At 44.1% G+C, this 25,103-nt stretch overlaps 1 protein-coding gene across 1 annotated transcript in view; it reads left to right on the top strand.

The window, feature by feature from the left end:
• EMB2444 (RNA-binding (RRM/RBD/RNP motifs) family protein) overlaps positions 1–22,662 on the top strand; it is a 105,944-nt gene extending 83,282 nt beyond the window's left edge. The window contains exons 6-9 of the mRNA XM_087665625.1: positions 146–211; positions 20,472–20,558; positions 21,028–21,121; positions 21,340–22,662. Coding sequence (XP_087521751.1) covers positions 146–211; positions 20,472–20,558; positions 21,028–21,121; positions 21,340–22,091 — 999 coding nt within the window. The 3' untranslated portion in view covers positions 22,092–22,662. The remainder of the gene's footprint in view (positions 1–145; positions 212–20,471; positions 20,559–21,027; positions 21,122–21,339) is intronic.
• Positions 22,663–25,103: the final 2,441 nt, after the last annotated feature.

Genomic DNA, 25,103 nt, shown 5'->3' with positions numbered 1-25,103 from the left:
GAGAGAGAGAGAGAGAGAGCTCTCAGTCTGTGACTTCATATAATATAACTACTCATTAATGAAAGAAAAAGAGAGCTCTTTGGAAGTCAGTGTGTTTTTCATCATCAATCAATTTGTGATGCTATGACTTCATACTTTTGAACAGGATGTTGATGAAAAGCTTCTTTACGACACATTCAGTGCATTCGGAGTCATTGTGACCAATCCTAAGGTATACACTAGAAGTATTTCATGTTCCATTAAATGTTTGAAGCTCTTATTATGTTGGGAACTAATCGATGAGGGCTCATTATGAAGTGTTCATTTAAAGATGAGGTGCGATAGCCACGTATGGTGGACTAAGGCGTAGAGTTGAAATTAAAGATGAGGTGTGATAGAAACTTATGGTGGATAAAAGCGTAGTGTCGACATATTCAAGTTAGAAGATGAAGGTCATACTATAATGCATAGACCATGTTTGTATATTCTAAACTAGCTTCCTCATCTCCCTAGGTTGCTGCAAGGAGAGGTCTAAGCTGGTGATTGCTACTTAAGTGCTTAACCAGATCTGGTCATTTCCTGCATGTAATCATGCATGTGCCTGTGGGAAGGTCCTCTTTAGGTTCCAGTTGTCTACGGAAAGAATTGTATGTCTTTCACGAAACCCTATAAGCTTGATTGTAGAGTAATTCTGCAAGGTACTGGAATTGACACTTGCCCCCTTTTAAAATGTTGCAGACTGAGTTAGTGTATAAACATAGCAGCAAAGAAACATGATTCTTTGAGTTTGAAACTTCTGACACGTTTCTTGAAGTAAGATCCGTTGCTGACAGTAAAATTTGTGGGTTTTTTTTTTTTTTGGGAGTGGAACCCAAAAACATGTTTTTTTGGCAAAAGCTGTTGGGCAGTGTTAAATGTGATGATGATGATGATGAGTAAGGCTGGGTTCAGATGAGCGGCGACAGAGATATATCAAAGGGGTATGCTTTTGATGTGGCATCTCCCAAATAGTTGAGACTTCCCTTTTCTTTCCGCCAGACCTACCCTCTTTCTACCGACCCCTCTGCCTCAGAAGAGCTTTGACACTGAGGAAAAACCTCTCTTTACCTTCTTGTAGCACATTGTACCTCTTGCTTTATTGTTCACACAAAGGAGGCAAAAGGTTGGTCATGGTTTGCAGTGCTGTCGACTCCGTCTGAACCCAGCCTAAGCGAGGGCTCAAGATTTTGGATGAGAGATTGACTTTTTTGGGATTTTGTTTAGTTATTGGACTCTATCAATCTAGTATGTGTTTTTGTTTTGAGAGTTGATTATTATATGACTTTAGTTTCATTTATGAGTTATTTATGATATATTATGATTCATTCTGGATTTTGACTTTTTGTCAATTTGTTTTGGAATGAGAAGCGTGATGTTGCAACTTGACTCAGTTCATATTGTACATAAGCTATTTACATATTTAATTTAAATTTTTTGTGTGTCATATATATGAATCATAAATATTTGAGTTCTAAACCATAGTATAGCTTGTCTAAAGACTAACTTTGACATAAGTGACAAGTCAATAACAGATCATGGATATGTAACCTATTATTCTCAATCGACTCTCATAATGTATTACCACTCAAGCTCAATTGGCCTTTCTTTGTTTAAGAAAGGGTTACATAGAGGTTTAGAATGTATTTCTCTAGTTAAAACTATAAGAAATCTCAATATAAAAAGACCCGAGTTTCTTATTTTACCCCCTCTTAAAAGAAACTTACGAAACATTTTTCCGTTTCAAAATGTTTCTAATGTTTTTAGCTGCTATGTGTATAACCATACATGTATCCTGTCATTTGTATATCTCCTTGATTGCTAGGATTTCAGTATTGGAGCCCTGCTACTGGCTACTAGTTGTCTTTGGGTTTTGAGTTTAGATTCTTTTCTATGTTCCTATCTGTTACAAATTGCATGGCTGTGAGGCCACTGATAGGTCATGATATGAAGATATGCTAGGGTTTGCACTGAGGAAACATAGCATATACGACTTGAAACACAAAGACTCTGACGGTGACAAGAAAAATTCAAACCCTAAGCACAAAACGCAAAATGCAAACACTAAACTTAAAATCAAACACAGAGACAAACACAGAGAGAAGATACTCTGAAGTGAGTATACAGAATGCCCAAGGGCAGAGGAATGGAGTATTGGAGAGTGACGTCCACTCGAGGTGGATCCCAAGTGTTGTGACCGCCACTTGCATCCAAAAGACGAGAAAGAACACAAAGCGCTGATCAATAAGCAGCCAGAAGATAGAGGCGACAAAAGGGATGATGCCAGGAGTAGAGGGTAGTAGTAGGAAGATGTAAATGCAGTAGTAGAGCTACTGTCTGGAGGAGGAAGACCACAACCAGTTGTTGCCGCATGCAAAGGGGAGGACCAAATTCAAGCTCTAGAAGGTCGCTTGGAGAAGTGGAGAGTTTCCATTTGACGTGTGGGATTGTCGAGTCCAAATGCAAAGAGCAGGTTGGGCTGGTAATGACGGGGATGCCAAACGCATGCAAGTGTGGGACACCAGATAGTGGGTGGATGAAGATGCCAGACACTAGAGGAGTTGTGGAAGGAGTGAACAACAATTGCAAAGGGTAGACCACTACATGGGTGAAGGTCGATGATTGAAATTTGCATAAAAAGAATGAGGCCGAATGTTATACATGTTGAAGGGTGCCCCAAAAATTAGGGTTTTGGGGGACCACTGAAACTCTCTCAAACTGCGCACTAGTTTTATGTTTTTCATTAATGAAGCGTGTTTTGGGGCTGTTCAAAGATGCTAATCATTTGTAACTCTCTTAAATTGCGCAGTAGTTTTATGTTTTTCATTAATGAAGCGTGTTTTGGGGCTGTTCAAAGATGCTAATCATTTGTAAAGTGTATTTTAGCTCAATACTTGATCTCTGACCCAAAATTGAGCCGAAAAGGAAAGGCCTGTAATGTTTACCCTAAGATATTTCATCTCAAAGCAGCCATGGCATCGGACAAAGGGTGCATGTCGGCTCCCCAATAGCATACTAAGACTATAGAGCTGATGGTTATCTTACCAAGGGAGTCCAAGTAGTCACCCCAAAGAGAAAAGCCTAGGATCCGTCTAGTGGTGCTCTACACAATGGGATGCATGTACGCTATATGTTGAAGAATGCTCATGCAGCAGGTGCTACTTGGACAATGTTTCTCGTGGTTGGAAAAATTATTTCCTTGCCCAAGTGTCCTAGTACAAAGGTGATGAAATCATGCAAACACATAGGAGAAAGTACAATGGAGGGAGGGGGGGGGGGGTGGGAAGGGGAAGCCAATGTGGAAGACAAGTGTGGAAATTTGTAGAATACCAAGAAGAAAAGGAGCTCCCTCTCAATTTGAATGGCTGTCGAAGAAAGAAGAGGAGCTTGATGATGTTGGTCTTCGTGGGGTGTTGAGAACCATGTGGATGAAGATGATGAAGCATCCTTGCTAGAAGGGCAAGGATAGAAGACATTGCCATGATAGCATCAAGAGAGATGCCGTATGATTCACCGTGGGAGGGGAAGTCTTTATGATGATAGAATAGCAAAACTCTAGGTAGATGGAACCATGAAAGGTTTAAGGGACAACGTGCAACTCATGTCTCCAGTTTAGGAAAGACTTGTGTAAACCTGCACGTTAGCCCTACATTGAAATACAAAACTTCGTAAAAGAGATGAACATTTGCAAGCATAGAGATGAGTAGTGAGATGCTTTAAAAAACAAAATTGAAAATAAAGAAAAGTAGCAATGCAATGAGTATATAAGTATGTTTTTTCAGAAGGGATGCGCAATGGAAACCTCTAGTCAGACGCCGATGCATTCAGCGAGTGTCCCCCAGTCAAACACCTTGCCTGTCGTCCTCTCTGAGGAGCAGCTCTTAGTCATCCGAGCTAAAGAGCTGGAGCTAAAGGAAACAACGATTTATGGTTAGGTAGTAGGACATTCCCGAGCCAGGGCCCAGCTTCGGGATTGGCTTCACTCCACATTGCGCATTAGCACAACGCAGATCGTAGAGGTAGTCCTAATGGACCAAGGGATCTTTATGGTTCGGCTTAGTTCGGCAGACACAACACGTGAGTTACTTGCCTGTTCACCATATGCGTCCACGAAGGGGGTTATATACATGGTCCCTTGGTACAGTGGCTTCACTGTGGAGGCATTTGCACTCCACAACAGGTTTCTTTGGCACCCGCTCACCCTTCTTTTCCTCGGCTTGGTGATAGAGTATTGCTAGTTGGTGGAAGACTTGGGACGGCTCTTCGGCACTGTCCTTCCCGCGTCTTTTGCGGACGCAGTGACAACTGCAGGAGTCCCAAAGGTACAGGTGGCAGTGAAAGAGGTCAAGAATATCCCACAATTCCTAGAGATTGAGGCAGACAGACAGTCCTTTAGGCAGTAGGTCATTATGACTGGGCAGCCAGGGCAGTGCTTGCACTGCCATGACTTTGGGCACCAGGTAGCAGAGTGCACGTGCTTCGGTGCGAGGGTGGCTCCGTCGATAGGCCCACATGTGGATGCGGACGAGTATAGAGACAATAGAGAGGGTGACGGTAGGGGAGACTACAGGGAGCTCCTCAGACATAGCCACGGGAGGGTGATGGAGAGCGAATGCCCCCAATCCCCTCCCCCCCCACCCCCCCCACCCCCTAGCACAACGCAGATCGTGGAGGTAGTCCTAATGGACCAAGGGATCTTTATGGTTCGGCTTAGTTCGGCAGACACAACACGTGAGTTACTTGCTTGTTCACCATATGCGTCCACGAAGGTGGTTATATACATGGTCCCTTGGTACAATGGCTTCACTGTGGAGGCATTTGCACTCCACAACAGGTTTCTTTGGCACCCGCTCACCCTTCTTTTCCTCGGCTTGGTGATAGAGTATCGCTAGTTGGTGGAAGACTTGGGACGACTCTTCGGCACTGTCTTTCCCGCGTCTTTTGCGGACGCAGTGACAACTGCAGGAGTCCCAAAGGTACGGGTGGCAGTGAAAGAGGTCAAGAATATCCCACAATTCCTAGAGATTGAGGCAGACAGGCAGTCCTTTAGGCAGTAGGTCATTATGACTGGGCAGCCAGGGCAGTGCTTGCGCTGCCATGACTTTGGGCACCAGGTAGCAGAGTGCACGTGCTTCGGTGCGAGGGTGGCTCTGTCGATAGGCCCACATGCGGATGCAGACGAGTATAGAGACAATAGAGAGGGTGATGGTAGGGGAGACGACAGGGAGCTCCTCAGACATAGCCACGGGAGGGTGATGGAGAGCGAATGCCCCCAATCCCCTCCCCCCCATGCGGGGCAGAGCACCACACGACCCCTCCTCCTTGCCCCGCCCGATAGGTCCACGGATCTTCACATCCACCCCCCACAGAGGTGTTTTAGGCAGCCTCACACCCGAGGGCCCATAGCACCCTGCCTCCCCCCACAAAGGAGATGAGGAGTCTCAGATGCCGATATCCTCCACCCATCGGCTCTCCAGCCTCTCCTCCCTCCATCACACCTCACACAGCCACTAGTTCATCTGTCCATGCTGCACGCTACACTTACCCAAGACAGGGCGCAGCTGCTACCATAGGAGCTTTTTCGCAGTGGGCCGTGGTTTTATTTTATCTCTAGAGGTGGGAATCTTTGTGGTACGCAAGGCTAGGAGTGGCAAGGTCCATCTACTAGCACCACCGGATGGATCAAATTACGCCTTCTTTTGTCAGACCTCTCACATAGGAGGATGGACGACGACTCAGGTAGAGGAGGAGGTGAAGAGATAGGTGGCACACCACATCTCCCAATGGATGGGAGAAGGGGGTTTGACACTTTTCTCCCAAACGAGTTGCATGATGGACATCAACTGGTGGGCAGGGGCCGAGGTTCCTCATTTGAGCATTATCTTTCGAGCCCCCCTGCAGTGGAGGGCGCCAATAGATGTGATTGAGTGGGCTTGGCACAGGTGGCATGTTTCTACCAGTGTACGGAGTCTCGCCTCTCAGCTTGGTTGATTGATATCTTGGTGGTACCACCAAGCGCATCCATGACCCCCATGGTACGTTCAAGGGCTACCATGGGGGAATGGAGTTCACCATCCAGGTCGGCAGTGAAGCGCATCCGCATGCTTCATAGCTCCTCTTCCTTTTTTGAAGCTTCCACACTGAATAGATGCTTGTTCGGTTAGTCACAAATTTCCCCATGAGTTTACACCTTGCATCTTGGAACGTGAATAGCCTCCACTATAGTGGGGCACGTGGTTTCAGAAAGTTGATGGTTCGGCAGGAGCTGCAGCCTGCCCTGGCCGGTCGGATCAACATCTTACTTCTACAGGAGCACAAGCTCACTCCCACCCAGGCTTAGAGGGTAGGGAAGGTACTCTTGAGCAGCTCGCACACTTATTGGGAGCACGCCATCGGTGCCTACGGCAGGAGGGGAGGCGTATGCACATCTATTGGCCCGAGTCTCATCGCCTATGTACGAGACCATGGGACGATAGTGGTAGGGAGGGTTCTATGGAATAGATTGGATATTGGGGACTCTTGCCTTGGAGTCCTCAATGTCTATGCCCCTACTGAGGTTAGGGCATGCAACAGGTTCTAGGTGGAGATCACGGATGGACTCCTAGAGTTGGACTCTTGGATCGTTGGAGGAGACTTCAACAACCTGGAGGCTTTAGAGGAACAGCAGGGCAGAGGCAGAAACTACCAAGGCATGATTGGGGAGGAGCAGGAGGCATAGGATGTCTTCCTACTGGTAGTAGGAGCATGCGATGCATGGAGAGATCTTGCCTTCCACAGGAGGGAGAGGTCACTAGATTTCTCTTGGGGATACAGGCAGCTAGGTAGTGTCTTGTTGGAGCGATTGGATAGGTTTTATGTGGGAGAGTGGGGATGCTCTCACGGAGGCCAGATTTTGGGCAGTTGGCGGGCACCACGCTGTTCGATCACTGCCCGGTTCTCCTGACACTTGATCCTCCAGCATTTGTCCTTGACGCACAATCCTATTGGATCCCAGACTCGATCTATGGGAGGGAGGAGGTGACGAGACAAATTGAGCAGATCTGGATCAGGGAGTGGGGCAAGAGGGATTGGATCACAGAGGAGATTGCAAAGGTCCTAGCCAAGTCGAGTAGTATGTGCCAAGAGGTAGCCATACAGGCCAGGCAACAAAACTAGGAGGAGGAGAGAGCACTTCAGCGGGACTTTGCAGCCACGTAGAGATTATTACAGGAGGAACCAGGGGATCCCACCCTCCAGGCATAGGAGGTGCGCACACAAACTGCCATTGCTGGCCTTGAAAACAGGCGCTCAGAGTTTTCCTTCCGCACCTCAGTAGCCTTCTAGGCACGGAAAGGGGACATGATGTGTAGGGAGTTTTTCTAGGTGCACTAGCCTTGCACCTCAAGAGAGCAGATACGCAGCCTTCGAGATCAGTTTGGGAGGACTCGTTCTAGCCCAAACGAGATGATGGAGATTGCCACCGACTACTACAGGCGCCTGTTCTAGCAGGAGAGGGCCTCAGCCAGAGGACAATGATGTAGACAGCAGGTTTGGGATTACATCTCGTCCCTCGTCAGAGAGGAGATGGGACGCTCCCTCGTAGCTCCCTTCACAGAGAAGGAACTCGAGGAGGCCTTCCACACACAAGACGGGGCAGAAATGCCTAGGAGAGGATGGCCTCTCTAAGGCCTTCTTCACTACATTCTGGGAGATGGTGAAGGATTCCCTATTGATGGCATTCAAGGAGATTTTGACTTCAGGACAGACCCTAGGGAGTCTCTCGGCAGGCCTTATCAATCTTCTCCCCAAAGGGCGTGATAGGTTGGAGCTTTCCCAGTGGACACCGATCACCTTATTGTCAGTAGCCTATAAGGCATTGGCAAAGATGATTGGTAGGCGACTACACCCTGTGCTTCCAGACATTATCCATGACACACAGACAGGCTTTGTCCAAGATAGGAGCATCCTCGATAATGTATTCACCTTCTTGGAGGCGACAGAGTGGGCCCATCACAGTGGGCAGAGACTGGCTATACTACTCTTGGATTTCGAGAAAGCTTATGACAGGGTGGACTGGGCTTTTCTAGAGGGCACCATGGTGAGGTTGGGTTTCCCCTAGGCTTGGATTCGTGGGGTCTCCCCACTCTACAGATCGGCCACCAACAGGGTTCTCATAGGTGGTAGGTGGGGGGAGGAGTTTTGACTGGAGAGATTGGTCCGGCAGGGCTGTCCCCTGGCTCCGTACCTGTTCCTACTCTTTGTAGAGGCGATGCTCCACTTCCTCAGGTCTCGGATGAGCGGATTACACGTCCTCCGCCTTCCCGTATGGGAGGAAACTGAGTTGCTAGACTCTGAGTATGTAGAGGATACAATACTCTACATCGAGGACGATGTGTTGATGTTGGAGAGAGTGAGGCTAGCTCTGGAGGTGTTCTGTTCTACAGCAGGAGCAAAAATCAACTGGCAAAAGTGTCACCAGGTGGTGATACTTTTTACAGTTGCTTTCCTTATTTACTTGTATAAATATTTTATTGATATCACCTTAGAATAGCAACTGACACCTCTTCTCTTGAGCATAAGACAAAAAATTCTTTATTGCAGCTCAACGAGACTCTCACTAGCAAGGAGAGTAGTGGTTGTGAGATTGAGAGAGGATCGAAGCTCAGGACAGAGTGCAGTAGACTGAGAGTGAAGCACGACACCCAATGCAATAGATTGAAAGAGAGTAGACCGAAAGTACAAGGTACAACCCTTAAATCTTAGGGTTGTAGGGGGTGTTCACACCCGAACACGATAAGTATCCGTAAGTGTGTGATATAAGCATATATGAAATAAGACAACAAGTCTGGGGAAAATAGCCTCTCATACCGAGAGTAAAAAGTGCCTCAGTGTCCTACTGATCATTGAAACTCCTATGTGAGCGTAGGTATAAGTGAGGCATAAGTGAAATACCCAATAACCCCCCTTGGAGTGAAGAGTGATTAAGAGTACAAGGATCATTCGCCACCAAAGGAGATCAAATTTGAAGCATTGCGAAATGCTTCAAATTTGTCACAAGGAAGAGCTTTGGTGAAGATGTCTGCCACATTACTGGTGGTAGGACAATAGACAAGGCTGATATCATTGTATGTAGCCTCTCTCGGACAAAGTGATAATGTATCTCAATGTGTTTCGTGCGTGCATGAAACACTGGATTCCATGCCATTGCAATGGCACTCTGACCGTGAGTGAACAAAGAGTAGACTCCACAACGGATACATCCAGATCAGCTAGCAAGTGTCTAATCCATATGCATTCAACTGTGATAGTGAAAGCTGCTTTGTATTTAGCTTCACATGACGATGTGGCAACAGTCGATTGTTTCTTGCTAAGCCAAGATATGCAAGATGAGCCAATAAAGAAACAATTGCCACTAGTAGAGTGACGTGAATCATAATCACTAGCCCAATCAGAATCACTGTAAGCATGTAGTTGTAGTGGTCCCTCCTTGGCATAAAGCAATCCAAGAGATCTAATATCCTACAAGTAACGAAAGACACACCTCCAGCTTGCCAATGTGACATGCATGGCTGATGCATATATCTACTCAGGGCTAAAACTGCAAATTGTATGTCCAGCCTTTTGTTGCATAGGTAAATAAGACATCCAACTGCTGGAGCATATGTGTGTATATCAAACAAATCATTGTCATCATGTAATGACATTTTTAGTCCAGGTTCCATTGGTGTACAGATTAGCTTGCAATCTTGTAAGCCAAACTTCTTAAGAAGTTTACCAATGTATCTTGACTGTGATAAACCAATACCTCTAGCATCATGTATGAACTGAATGCCTAAGTAATAATGCAAAGGTGCAGGATGCATCCCCCCCTCTTTACATACGTAAAGGGTAGACTCAGATGAGCTGTTTATAAAGCCTTGTCTAAGCAAGAAAGCATCTATCCTTGCATACCAAGCTCTAGGAGCTTGTTTCAAACCATATAATGCAAAACCAATGGGCTGCTATACATGTACTTACCTCATGAAGTTCCCCATGTAAAAATGCTGGTTTAATATCCAACTGATACACAATCCATCCATAATGCGCAACCAAAGCAACCATAGACCTAATGGTCGTCATTTGGGAGGTAGGAGCAAATGTGTCCTCATAGTTAATGCCTTTCTTCTGTGTATAGCCTTTAGCTACAAGCGTTGCATTATATTTGTTAATGGATCCATCTGCATTTCGTTTCAGCTTGTAGACCCATTTTGTTCCAATGGCTTTCTTTCGAAAGGCCAAAGACACTAAATCCCATGTTGGATTCTTAGTGATAGAATCCAATTCAGCTTGCATTGCTGCCATCCAGTGCACACTCTGTTGTGCATCCTCAAAACATTCAGGCTCCTTATCATCAAGTGTGCTTGCTGCCATAACAAACTCCATGGTATGTGCAGTATCATGCATACAAGCTTGCCTTCTAGTACGGCCAGCCATGGGTGCATCCAGATGACTATCTTTCATAATCTGTAAATACCATCTAGACATTTGTCTTGCCTCCTGATTGTGCATAAGCTCTTGTTGAATTTCAGTTTCAGCACTTTGCTGAATATTTAGATCAGCCAATGGCTGATTTTTTGCATTTTCCAATGGAGCAGCTGGCTGAACATTGAGTTCACTTGTTGAAACTCCAGCTCAATCACCAAATGTAATAGGCAGCAGCCCTTCAAATACATCATGGGCAGCTTGATATGTGTCTAAACCAGCAAGGGACAATTCTGATTTTTCATCAAATAGTACATCCCTACTGATAAACACCTTTTTAGAGACATGATCATATGGTCTGTAGCTTTTGCTTTCACTACTGTATCCCATCTGGCCATCTCCATGAGTGACCGATTCTTCCTCTCTGCAACCCCATTCTGTTGTGGAGTATAAGCAGTAGTGAACTGATGGACAATGCCCTTCTGCTTCAAAAAAGAATTCAGCATAGAGGACATGTATTCCCCACCTCAGTCCGAATGGAGAGACTTAATTTTACAACCAAATTGGTTCTCAACAAGTGCAACAAATGCCAATAATGCATCATACACTTTTGACTTTTTTACTAAAGAATAGACCTAGCAGAATCTTGTAAAGTCATTAATAAAAGTCACAAAATAGTAACATCCTTCCAATGACTTTGTCTGCAGAGGCCCATAGACATCTGAATGCACTAACTGCAACCTGGCTATTGCTCTAAAAGAAACATCATGGGGAAACGTTAACCAATGCATTTTTCCAAAAATACATCCTTTGCACAAGTGCTCAGGAGGTCTCTTCAGAAGACGTAATCGATCTAGCATCTGTGTACGATGTAAGAGCTTCAAGCTACCAAAGTTCACATGCCTCATCCGAGCATGCCATAACTCTACCTGTGTCATAGCAGGAGTAAGAGTGGATACGAATGCACTAACTGCAACCTGGCTGTTGCTCTAAAAGAAACATCATGGGGAAACGTTAACCAATGCATTTTTCCAAAAATACATCCTTCGCACAAGTGCTCAGGAGGTCTCTTCAGAAGACGTAATCGATCTAGCATCTGTGTACGATGTAAGAGCTTCAAGCTACCAAAGTTCACATGCCTCATCCGAGCATGCCATAACTCTACCTGTATCATAGCAGGAGTAAGAGTGGATACGAAGTACACTCATTGATCAATTGAAAGAGTATACAACTTGTATAACCCATGACATGAAGTGCTAGTCAAGACCAAAGTCATGTGTTTTGTCTCTCACCATGCATACGTCATCATCAAATGTGACCTGCAATCCACAACGTGCCAAAGAAGAAACAGAGAGCAGATTGTTCTTTATGCGTGGCACAAACAAAGCATCTTGTAGGCGGAGAATAGAGCCATGAATGGTTGTGAGCATGATCTCCCTAATACCTCTAACAGGGTATGATGCATTGTTGGCACACGGTACAGGCTTGCCAACTGGAGCTACACCAATAGAAGCAAATAAATCTCTGCGAGATGTAGTATGCCTAGAAGCACCATTGTCAAAAAACCAAGTACTTGCATGTTCAGTAGAGCTAAATGCTTGATCAGCCCAAGAAGTGTCATAATTGCATGTGTAAAAGCAATAGTCCTTGTCTGCAACAAAGGACGCGGACTTAGTAGCAGTGGAAGGAGAATCAGAAACATACATTCTTGACTCCTTCTCCTTGGCGATGCGCTTTCTGCACTTAGTGATGTAGTGGCGTGGCTTCTTGCAATAATGGAATTTGCCTTTTTTGGCTTGCGTGCCGTGCCCTCTTGTTTTTTACTGCCCTGTGAAGTGCGAGAAGTCCCAGATCTCTACAGAGCATTCTTTACTTGGCTGGCTTTGCCCTTTTGTCTAGCCATAAAAGCTTGCTCAGAGGCTATGACATCCATACCACTATTTCTTCTTGTTTGCTCCTCTTCTAGAAGCAAACTAACTAACTGAAGAAATGTGATTGGATGTGCGGCAATCCTCATGGTTAGGTTTAAGGCCGTATGGAAAGTCAAGTATGAAGGAGCTAATGAGTTCAATGTTGAACAGTACTCATCAACGTTCATAAGTTGCTCATGCAAGTCTTGAATTTTGTTCAAGTGATCTTGAATAGAATCACCCTCATCCATCTTCAATGTCTCTAGCTCTCTCTTTAAGAAAGAGATGCGAGTCTCATTTTTACCTGCAAATATTTGCTCCAAAGTTAGCCAAGCTTCTTGTGAAGAAGCTGGTGAATGAATGTGGAGGATGATGGACCGTTGAACTGCCAATGCAATCAACAACAAAGCCTATGCATCCCGTGTATCCCATGCTTTTTGAGCTGCTGATCTTTGGGGAAGTGGCTGAAGTGGAGCAGGTTGAGATGCCCGTTGTCCACATCCTCCTGGAGGAGTAGCTGGAGCCACAACTCCAGGCCCAACTTCTTCTCCATTGACATAATCCCAAAGATTTTTGGCGGCAACCACATTCTTCATCATGAAGGACCAAAGTGAGTAGTTGTTACCATCCAATCTGTTCTCCTTGGATACATAGGTAAAGACATCTCCTCCTTGATTTGCCATGATAATCAATTACCAAAAGAAGCAAAATAGCAATGTCCTAGCTGGACCAAACTGGAAATCTCAAAATTTCCAGAAATTACAGCAAATAACTTGCTGCAATTAGTACATTCAAGTGCACTCTGTCAAAACTGTTTGTAATGCGCGCAGTCCAAGATGCATTCAATGTTCAACAACACTGTATGAGCAAAATCCCCAAAATTTCTTTCCCCAAATTTGTCCAAAATAGTCTATCACTGACTGAGACTGCAATACATGTGCCAATGTCCTCAAAAAAGTCAAAAGCCCCAAAATTTCTGATAAATTTGCCCAGAAATTTATGTCAACCATGTCCCAGACACATACTCAAAATTCTGTGCTTGCTTGGTAGAGGGTAGAAGCCCCCTTGTCCAGAAATGAATACTGGAATAAGAAAGTAATTTAAAGAAAAAATTACCTTGGAAACCAGAGGCGGCGCTGGTCTGAGTGGTTGGCCACAGGATATAGGCACAGTTGTAGTCGTGTGCAGCTGGCGTGGTGGCACACTGGCGCTGCTGAGGCGTGGCAGGGATAGGTAACAGGCCAGGGACGTTGCTGGATCTAGGTGAAGGCTGCACACACCAGGCGAGCTGTAGGCAGCACTGGCAGACAGGCAGTGCTCAGCAGGCGCAAGCTGCGCTGCTGACAGGCGTGGGACAGGGCAGAACGTTGGCGGACAGCTGGCGTGGTGAACACAGCCACAGGTGGGTGGGAACCGTGGCGGGAGGGCGCAGATGGGCAGTGCTTGCAGGCGAGTTGGTAGTCGAGCTGGCAGGCTGGTTGGTGGTGGTGCAGGACGACCTTCTCCCCGGGTAGTGGTGGCTGCTGTGGCGAACCTGGAGGTCTTTGGTGGCGACAGAGGCAGAGCTGGACTGAGCAAGAACTCTGCTCTGATGCTGAGCAAAGCTGAGCTGAACTGAGCAGAACCTGAGCTGAATTGAACAGAGCCAATACTCTGATACCAAATGTGAGATTGAGAGAGGATTGAAGCTCAACACAGAGTGCAGTAGACAGTGTGAGAGTGAAGCACGACAGCCAATGCAATAGACTGAAAGAGTGTAGACTGAAAGTACAAGGTACAGCCCTTAAACCTTAGGGTTGTGGGGGGTGTTCACACCCGAACACGATAAATGCCCGTAAGTATGTGACATAAGCACATATGAAATAAGACTAAGTTTGGGGGAAATAACCTCTCATACCGAGAGTAAAAAGTTCCCTAGTGCCCTATTGATCACCGACACTCCTATGTGAGGGTAGGCATAAGTGAGGCGTAAGTGAAATACCCAACAATGGTTGCCAACTAGGTCCTCCTTGCGATTATGTGGTATATCATTTTCTATTGGGCATTCTCTAGGTGATGTATCCATTAGGTGAGGTGCCATATCAGGAACTTTATTTGGTTCGGGGGAGACGGGAGTTCAGCCCAGGTTGAAGGTTACTTGGGATGCCATCATACAACCTAGATTCAAGGGAGGGGGATCATAGGCCCTGATAGCGAGGGCAAAGCCTTGATGGCTAAGCTCATTGTTAGGGGTTTACTTCTCGGTGAGGAGCCTTGGAAGAAACTTTTGATAGGGAAGCTCTAGTCTATGACAGATGCACACGGAGGATCATGGCAACTTGACATCCATTGAATTTTTCAGGAGATCATTACGAGAGACTTAGGGAAGAGCTTTGAGGTCTGATCGCTTGGAGATATGACTACTAGGGCTTCACCAGTCCTATTTGTCCACGTCCGATGGACGGGTCAACTCGTCTGATCCGTCCTGTCTAGTACAATATATCCGATCACATCCGATGGCATCCAATGGAAACTGTCTGACTGTTTCAAGTGCTTGTTTGTGACCATTTGGGGTCACTTTTGGGATAAATTGTAGCTATTGTTTAGGCTTCCTCTCCATAACACACTTGTACGTATCCCAAATCTCTCTCTCTCTCTCTCTCTCTCTCTCTCCTAGCAATATACTCTCTCCCTCTCTTTTCCTCTCTAATTTCAAATTCAAATTTCAAGCTCAACTTTTAAGCTCTTTATTCTCAAACTCTCTCTCCTCAAGCTCTCTAAACCCACTCCCTCAAGCTCTCCTTCGCCATATGTCCACCCTGCCTCCACTTTCAAGCTCTCCATTGACCATCCTCTCTATCCTCAAGCTCTTAATATGTAAATTTCTAGTATAAAGTCTTTAAATGTTCAAATTGTATTACTTAAGAGTCCCACCATTCAGTTTAGATATTAAATTTATATGTACAAATTTTTTCATCGGACGTAGCATTAGATGTAGTTCCAAGTTTTTTTAGTCCAATTAGTATGGTATCAGTATTGGACGGTACTTATCAGATGCCATTGGACATGACAACCCTGCCACTAGCTAACCGCCCACTACTGCCAAAGAAAAGAGAAGGCAACCTCTTCTCTTCAATCCCCTTTTGAGGCTAGACTCCGACCACACTCTTGGATAGAGACCATACTTATCATGGGGGAGATTCTCTTTAAAGGTTGCTGCATGAGTGAGAGATTAGTTTCCATCCCAAGAGCTACCACAAGATGCTCAGAGATAGAGAAGATGTAAGGGCTCATGGGAGCTAGAGTTATGATTAAGGCCGTGATGGAGGGAGTTCCACTTGATTGGTGGATAGATGCATGCACCTCCTCTCAAACTTGGATTGCTCTCTTCTCTAGAGGAGACATTCTTCTAGCAGTCTTTGGGACTAGTAGAGACACGACATCTACTTTTATGGTTGAAAAGGATGGTGGTCTCGAGTGAGAGGACCTCGACTAGGTAACATTCATTTTGATGCCTCAAACAAAGGATTAAGTAGTTGCTCACTTGGAGAGAAAGTTGCACATTGACGGAGACCCAGCCACATGTTTGGTTGATGAATGCATATATTAGGCTTACTAGAGGTGACCTCTACAAAGATTATAGTGGGATCCAAGAGAGTGGGTGTGGAGGGATCCTTGCGATGTGTCCTTCTTTCGCTGTACTATCGGGTTGGGGAGGAGAATACAAACCTTGCGATGTGTCCATTGGCATAGAGAGGGAATCAGAGAGTTCCTAGGTGACTTTTGGAGGAGGCTATATGATAGCTTTAGGCCTAGGATGATCTCTCTCTTCCTATGGCTTGTAGTTCACAAAAGGCTAGTAGTTGACACATGGCCTGGATACGCCATGGACTCAGTAGCATGCGCAAGATGTGGTGATTGAGTGGAGACACAGAGACATTGCCTATGGGATTGCCCTAGAGCCCATGAGGTTTGGAGGAGAGCCCTTAGGATGGTATTTCACATCACAACAAAGACCATGGTGATTACCTAAAGGGCCGTAGCATGGGTCACACATAGAGGCCTAGCATGTGGCTATGAGGATGTTCAGGGGAGGTACTCTTTTCTTATCATTGGACAACATTTAAGCAAGATTCGCACTCAAGATTACTTAGAGTCACAATGGACCCAAGGACACTGCCATGGATGGTAATTGGTTGCCAGTATCATAGCATGGTATATTTGGACAGTTAGATGCAACCACACTATTGATGTTTTGAATGTATCCACAACGGAGACTCTATCAAGGATTTGGATAAAGATCATTCACACTCTCTGCAGGAGATGGGAGAGAATGCATGGTAGCTTTGAGAGGATGAGGTTGAGAAGAGAAGCTTTTTTGCAGACATGGGATTCATGCATTTTCTTCCACACAGTCCCTTGTATGGTTTGATATTTACAACCCAAAGGATTGGTTGTTCACACAACCATTGTATTTGTGATGTACTTAGTTACTCTTCATAGAATTCCTTGTACTTTGTATTTTACCTCAAGATATTTGCCGAGGTGTTATTAATAGAAATCTCCTTTCCTTGGATCAATTTTGCATAATTTGGTGATTAGTCTTTGCACTCAACTGCTGATGAATTTGGGGTCACATTTGCAGCAGTTTGTGACCAGTTTCCAGATCAGTTTAGGATCAGATTATGCTCAGTTTTCAATGGCTTACAGCTGATTCCATGAATAGCAAGATGTTAGTGGATGCCATTGACAGTTTCAGCCGTTTATGCTGAGATCATGCTTTACTACAGTTGTGAAGTTAGAATAGTTGAGAAACATGAGTTATGCATGCATACAATGGGTAAGTGCAGTATGCTTTAGTTGTGGCAGAATGCAAAGCAATCTAGGACAATTGCAGGGGCTTAAGGGAAAAACTATCACGGGGACGTGAAATTTGTGAAATGCTTTTATTTTGCTAGTAAGATTTGATTAATTAAATAATCAAATGTGCAAGGTTGCTAGGCATATGTGATGCACATGGTAGTTATTTCATGGTTGATGGCCAAGGACCTCGAGGAGTTAGTGAATGTCAAAGGCAAAAGTTATGACAAGTTATGCTAGTTGGGCTTTGGTTGTCAATTGGTGTTAGTTTTGACCCTAGGACAGTTATTTGATCATTAAGTGTCAATGGTGACACTAGGGACTGGCATTTATTAATTAATTAATGCCAGTCTAATGACCCATTTAGGTTGGGGGCCACTCCAAGTTGCAAATGGCCTAGCTAATATGGATGGGCACCTCTAATTTTGGGCAAGATTAGAAGGGCTAAAATTAATTTTAATGTTTGGAAAATGGGATTAGAAGGCTGTCACTTGGTAAAAATACCCATGCAGGTTTGAAAAACGTGTTTGGGTATGGTGGAGAGCCATTCAATGCATTCAGTGTGTGGGAGAGAGGAAGGAGCGGCTGCTGGTCAGGTTTTTAGCCACTGGAGGACCTTCTAGGGCAAGAAACAACATGAGAAGATTGAGCCTGTGGGAAATTTTACTTAAAATGTATCCAAGTGTTTAGTGCTTTGCCTTGCATGGATGAGTGCTGCACCATTGTATTGCATTACTCTTCCAAAAGGTAGCTACCATGGGCACTTTTGAAGACTATGTAAAGTTGCCTCCTAAAGTAGGATGCATCAAATTGCTGCAAGAAAGTAAATGCTCTTTGGGGCTGGTGGAGAGCCATGAAAAACATTTTTGGGGCTGATGGAGAGCCATTCAGTGCATGTAGCTTGTGGGAGAGAGGACTTTTTCAGCCATTGGACTTTTTTGGGTTTTCAGCCATTGGAGGACTTTTTGGGGCAAAAAACAGCATGAGAAGACCTATCAAGGGCAGGCAACTGCAGATTTGAAGCTCCCAGGTGGAGGTGACAACAACAAGGGGCTGGCAACAGCATTAAATGCTTCTTGTGGCAGCAGCGGTGACAGCATTTGGGGCTGATCAGAGCTGGAAGCAACCAATTTTAGGATTTTCCCGGGAAGAAAATCAGGGATTTCTCTCACCAACATTCTCACCTTCTCCAGCGCATTCTCAGGTTATCTCAGCATTTCTAAGCTATTTGGAGAGGATCACAACCAGATTTGGTGGACAGCAAGAGAATTTTTGATGAAAACCCTAAATTTGTGCAAAAATTAGGGTTTAGCAGCCACCTTGGGACTTGCGTCATCAGTTTAGGGCATCGTACACTAAAATCAGCACCTATAATTCAAGGAATTGTGAGGAATTAATTGCTGTAATTAAGTGGTTGGAAGGCTTCACCAGACTACGATGCTTGATCTTCCCAATGGTTTCCATATCTCTGCCATAAACTTTCCTGCTGTGCAATAGCCCAATAGAGGCACCAGGTTACAGTGCTTGATCTTCCCAAGTGTTTCCATATCTGTGCCATAAACTCCGTGTCACCCTGACCTCCTATAGGTGGTTGTAGGAAAGGGATAGCACAGTCATGTAGGTCATGATGCCCAACTCCTTTGGGATGGCGCTGTGCTGAGCTTGTTGTTGGCTGCCAGAAGCCAGATAAGGTTGAAGCAGGAGCAACAACAAGGAGCAAACATAACTTGAGATGATTGTGTTAGGACCAAACCCATGTTATCATGATTGAAATCTAAATGAGGTGGTAGTGAAAGAATAAGAACACAAGCATATTGAAAGGAAAATCAAGAGAGCAAAGGAAATGTCAGAGCAACTCACTTTAGGTAAAGTTGAACAGAGTATGAGAAGTTGCCATTCCATAGGCAGAGAGACCCCAAAAACCACTAGTGGATTGGCCTCATTGGGTTGGCACCCAAACACAAAGGGCACTTGAAGAAGAGGTCCCCATGCTTGACAGAAGAACAAACTGTTTGCTGTCAATGGAAGCTGCTATGTTAAGCCATGCGATGTATTGTAGTTCTAGCATCGTGGCTGAAGGGGAGATCCTTTGAGGACCAAGGTCAGCTAGGCCTTTGGTTTGACCAGCAGCTCATAGTTATCTGTATTCTAGTAGTGTTGCGATGCATGATACTCATGTCTTGTGTGGCTGCTTGCAGTTGGCCATCATGCATCGAGCTTGTATCATATTTAGAGAGTTGAACATTCTTGCACATTTGCTTGAGTCTTTCAATTCAAGCTATTGGGAGATTTCACTGAGGTCAGAGGTGTTACCTCAGCTTTTAGCACTACAAAAACTCCATACTGATCAAACATGTACCAAACTTGATACATTGTGAAATCTCCATTAGATAAGAGTCCCTAGTACTTAAGAGCTGGTTGTTCAGTCCTGGGACAATATTTTACAATGATTAAGAACAAGGGTTTTCCATTGTCTTACGATCCTAGGCCATGTTCTCTTTTTATTTCAAGTAGAAGTGCTTTTATGTTCAGTAACATTGAAGAAGGCCTGTGAAATTTGATGCACTGTGACAGATCCGTTAGAGAGTCCCCAGTACCTAAAAGCTGGATGTTGCGTTCTGGAACAGTACTTTCATAAACATGTAAAACAATGTTTGCTTGTAGCTCTGGGCATGCTTGCAGCTTGAATTCCAGTTTTATGTAATGTTCATAGCGTCCCAAGTGATTTAGCCGTTTCTGTTTCTTTCTTAATCACATGGAGTTTGGAAGGGTTCAGTGCATCAACTTGAACAGTAGTGTCGTCCTCTTCAATCCTGAGATTTACACTCTACGTGCATATCAGACCATGTCTATACCTAAGTACATACTAGTGCACGTACTGATCAAGGTCAGCATACCATGCCACCCTTTTTTGGTGGCTTCAAAGAAGTTATTGTAAATGTTATACATAATTTTTTGTATTTTCATTTATTGTTGGATTGAAGATTGAATATTAGATATCTCAAGACCATGCTAGACATTGTTCCCAGCAACATTAGAATCCACCAGAAGTTTGGAAATACAGGTGGCATATTATAGGATTAAGTGTAGGTTGCAGTACCATACCATGTCAAGATGTGGTGGTTTGTGCAGAACTGAAGCTAGCATGTAAAAAAACGTCTTGGTGTAGAAATGGTGGATGCTGAAATAGTCCATACAAGAGTGAATTGGATAGAGTTTCATTCACTTTGTCTGACCAGCTGGTGTACTTTTTACTGAACCTTTCAGATAATGAGAGATCCAGACACGGGGAATTCTCGGGGCTTTGGTTTTATCAGTTACGACTCATTTGAGGCATCAGATGCAGCTATTGAGGTATGCTTTTGCTTTCCTGTGGGATGCTGTGTCATTTGTATGCCAAACTAGGACTACCTGTGGACTGAAGTACAGTTCAGCCTGAGTTCAGAAGTATGAGAAATTAGTGAAATCTGTGTGCCTTTTACAGACAGGGTAATGGTAAAGCTGTGAAGTGACAAGCTTTTATCTTGCAGATCCGTTATTCACCTATTTATTTCATGTAGAATGGTGTAGATGCATGGATATCACCGATTGACCTATTAGTCCCTCTTCAGAGGTGGCCCAGTCTAGGCTGGCACCTAGATTATCCTAGCGGGCCCCTGTACATCGGCATCAAGTCATTTTAAATACCTTCTGTGCCTTAATGCAGAGTGTCTTCCCTTCTGAGCATGTGATATACTTTTTGTTTAAAAATTGACACACCTTTTTCTGCCCACTTCAAAAATGTACTTTGACCTTGAATTGTACTATTATTCCTTTTGAACAGGCTATGAATGGACAGTATCTTTGTTGTAAATCCATCTCTGTTTCATATGCCTACAAGAAGGATACGAAGGGAGAGCGCCATGGCACTCCTGCAGGTAGTCTTTCACTTGTGCTTAGTGAGTTTGTAAAAGTTCTCTTTACAAGATTAAATAACCTGCATTACAATAGAAGATTGCATGTTGTTGACTTTCAGTTCCAATAGATCGTGTTTGACAAGCTTTACTATCTTACTGGTACTGTCAATGGTAGTCATGAACTACCTGCAGGTCTCTTTTTTTAAGCATGCTTTAACACTTTTCTTCTTATAATGCAGAAAGAATGCTGGCATCGAATAACCCAAATATTCAGAAGAACAGGCCTCATACTCTCTTTGCAAGTGGACCACCTTCACTTGTAGGGGCTCCTACAGGTATGCCACCAAGTATGCCACCACAAGCAAATGGGAACTTGGGACCCCCATCAATGCTAAGTAAACTGCCTTCACCATTCAGCAATGGTCCTCCTTTGCCAACACTTGCACAGGGGCACAGACCACCACCACCACAACCATTAGGTCCATTTGGGGGTCAACAACCAGGTAGCGCTCCAATACCTACAAGTGCGGGTTGGCTAAATCAAACTCCACAGCAGGGACAGGGGATAGTCCAAGCTGGAATGCCTCTTCCACAACAATTTAGACCGCCCCCACCAGTGTCCAGGCCACCACCACCAAATATGCCTCCTCCTCCCCAGGGCTTTGTGTCCAGACCACCACCACCTGCTGGTGGTATTGCTCCTGCTTGGCTTAGAGGACCAGCTCAGCCACCCCCGACTGGAATGCGATTGCCTCCCCCGCAGATGCAAGGAGTACCTTCTGCTCAAAGCATGCCACCACCACCTCTGAGCCAACAATCTGGAATGCCCCCTCGTATGATGCCACCGCCCCCTCAAGGAATGATGATGCCTCCTCGACCACCTTCCACCACACCACAGTCTGGTGGGATTGCTGCTCCTCCTTTGCCCCCAGGTGGTCCTTCCGCTCCTCCACCTCCACCAGGTGGGCCACCGCCACAGTCACAGGGTTGAAAATGTGTTGTCACGGTGCTCCATCAGAATTATACAATTGGAAGTCTTGGAAGCTTTTGTTTGAGCCCTACAATCAAGAACCTTCCTCTGCTATTTTTCTCCCCACAGTTTGTGGAACTGCAGGAAATGCCTTGTTCCCATTAATCTAATCCTGTAATGGCAGAATGGTTGGGTGCAGCATGTGGTTTCGTGATGAAACTGGCAAGTGATTACAGTGCTGTCAAGAATGGTGCTAGTTTCATATTCAGCCATCTGATTGATCGTTAGATGTATTGCAATGCAACTTTCCAGTGGGTGTCAAATACGTTGCGCTTAAAATATGGATAGGAAAATCGAGTGCTATTATTCAGGCAAATTTGCAATGTCACTTGCATTATTTAGTATAGCGTATTGCCGGCAGCCCTGTTATAGATGGTTAGTATTGGCTTTGTGATTGCAAGCCTATTTAATTGTAACTTGCAACAGGAAAGTAAATGTGCACTGATAATCTCGGATGAAAATTGGGCTGAACAGAATGTTGTATGAAACAAATGTTCGGGCATCGAAACTAGTAATGAAATGAAATGAAAGTCTGGTTTTGTCTTTTGGTCCGGTTGCGAATGGTTTTTACAAGTCGCTCAGGTGACTTTGGCATGTTTTAAAAGCCTTTTTTTAAAATCGTGGTATTACTGTTAAGTCGATATAACAAAGTGCTATTTACAGCCATTCATAGGCCATGGGCCACAAAACTATTAGCCACATCTGGCTAACACCTTATAGACCGTCCCTCCTAATGGCTTGGTACAAGTGTATCTTTCTTTTCGCATCAGCACTCCATTCCGATTTCCCCACATGTGCTTGACTACCCGATACTGAGGTCCTTGTGGACATATGGCCCGAAGGAGAAGTGGCATTCACTCGCATGGCCTTGTGAACAAGAAAAAGAGAGATTTTCCTTTATTCTAGATAATAGCAACTTTGAAAATTCCTATTGCCCTACCATCATGTCTTAATTAAATTCTCTCTCTCTCTCTCTCTCTCTCTCTCTCTCATATTCTCACGATTCATGCGTTACAAACTGTATACATCCTCCTCACTTCCATAAAGTGCATTGATATGCAGTGCCTCTTCCATGTTTATTTACGCTGTGCAACAAGATTTTAGCCATTAGGAGAAAAGGACTACCCTTTTGCTTATGTTAAACACTTAGCAAATTTAAAAGTGCCACAATCATGCTTCAATGATCTCATGGTGTAGTAGAAATCCTAGATGCTATGGATGGTGCATAGGTGGTGTTTACTTTAGTAGAATATGAACATAGTTTTGCGAGTGGTAGCATGCTACACTCAAGAAAACAAGGTACGTGAGATTAACTACCAAAAAGTAAGTTTTGTGTTTGTGTATTTGTCGAGAAAAACTTTCTCAAATTTGATTCAACCTTTCAAATAGATACATTGAATGGCATTACAAAGGTGCCCAAATATGCAAACCGTTTATTGTGAAACTTGATAGGTGTTGAAGCTAGGTCCATTGAATGTTGGTTTACTCGAGTTTGAAAAGGAATCCTTTTATCATGATGCCACCTACTTGAGATAATGTGTTGGTGAGTGGGTGTGAACTACAAGTTTGTGCTTGAGACCTTTACCACATCAAGAGAGGCAAATTGCAAATTTCCACTTCAAGACCTTCACCCTTTGGCAAGCAAATGGTTTAATTCTATTTGTACAGTGGAAGAGCTCCTCTCTTGCCAATTAGGATGTGGCTTGTGAGTTTGTTTTCTTAGGTCATTGATCCTTGATGAGCTGAACCTCTTATTGATATTGTACATAAATGAGAAAGGTATGCATTGCTTGATTCTTGTTAGGTGGATTGGTTCAAGTTTTACATGTTAATCAAATTAGAGAGGTATTTCGGTTGAGTTTTATTTGCTATAGAATAAATGTTATATTGTATTCAATTAGTATGGCTTGAAAATCTCTCTCTCTCTCTCTCTCTCTCTCTCTCTCTCTCTCTACTTGTAGGCCTTCGGTTCCTCCATGTGTTATATTTGCTATAGAATAAATGTTATATTGTATTCAATTAGTATGGCTTGAAAATCTCTCTCTCTCTCTCTCTCTCTCTCTCTCTCTCTCTACTTGTAGGCCTTCGGTTCCTCCATGTCATTGGAATGACTCAAAAGTTGGTTCTACTTTGGAGAATAAATTATAGTTTTGGCAATGCGACATTGTCATGGTACTTTATGGTTTGATGTAAAGGATGTACATATGCTTGTCAATATATTTGTCAATATATTTATATGATTGTTTTACCCCTTGTCCTTGCCTCTATGATCAATGCATCATTTTTCATATTTGTTATGCCCTCATCATTGTTGGGTAATGCCCCATGTTAGTGTGATCCTATACTTGATGGACATACTAGCTTCTATTTTAAAACAATTAAGGTTGGAGATTATCACCTTATGTAATTTCACTTGTGCAACCCAAAATGTGTAACTTTACTACACATTTATCCTTGGTCATGTTTGCTTGTCCCCTTTTGTTAATGTGCCATCCCAAAGTCCTATTCAACAATGCTTCGCTTCCTCTCTAGTGACTATCATGAGGATGTGACCCTTTCCTTTAGCCATATGCAACGACTACTTCAAAATGATTTAGGTGTGTTTTGGACTTCTTCCAATTCGAATTGTTGCTTGCATGGATTTGTCCTTCCTCTAGGTTTCCATTGATGTATTTTAACTTTTCTGGTCTTATATAACTTTTCAAGAGACATGCCCCATTGACTTTGTTATTTGTCCCACATTAGCTTCACAGTCTTCATTAACTCTAGAAGTTTCAATCAAGTCATTGTTTGTGTTGCTTAAAGTGTCACGAGACTAATCGTGGTACCTTTGAACACCCCTCTCATATGCATTTCTTATGCAACAAATTAATATTTGTGCACATTTGTGAAGTGCGATTTACTTTGACAACTCTCTATTACATTTCCTAACAATGTAAGGTTTGTTATATTGATTAAAACAAACTCTATTGT

This window comes from Lygodium microphyllum, chromosome 24 (assembly GCF_053477565.2).
Source record: "Lygodium microphyllum isolate KBCC chromosome 24, Lygodium_microphyllum_v1.1.10, whole genome shotgun sequence".
NCBI classification, from domain to species: Eukaryota; Viridiplantae; Streptophyta; class Polypodiopsida; order Schizaeales; family Lygodiaceae; genus Lygodium; species Lygodium microphyllum.
This window is presented reverse-complemented; position numbering and strand designations above follow the sequence as displayed.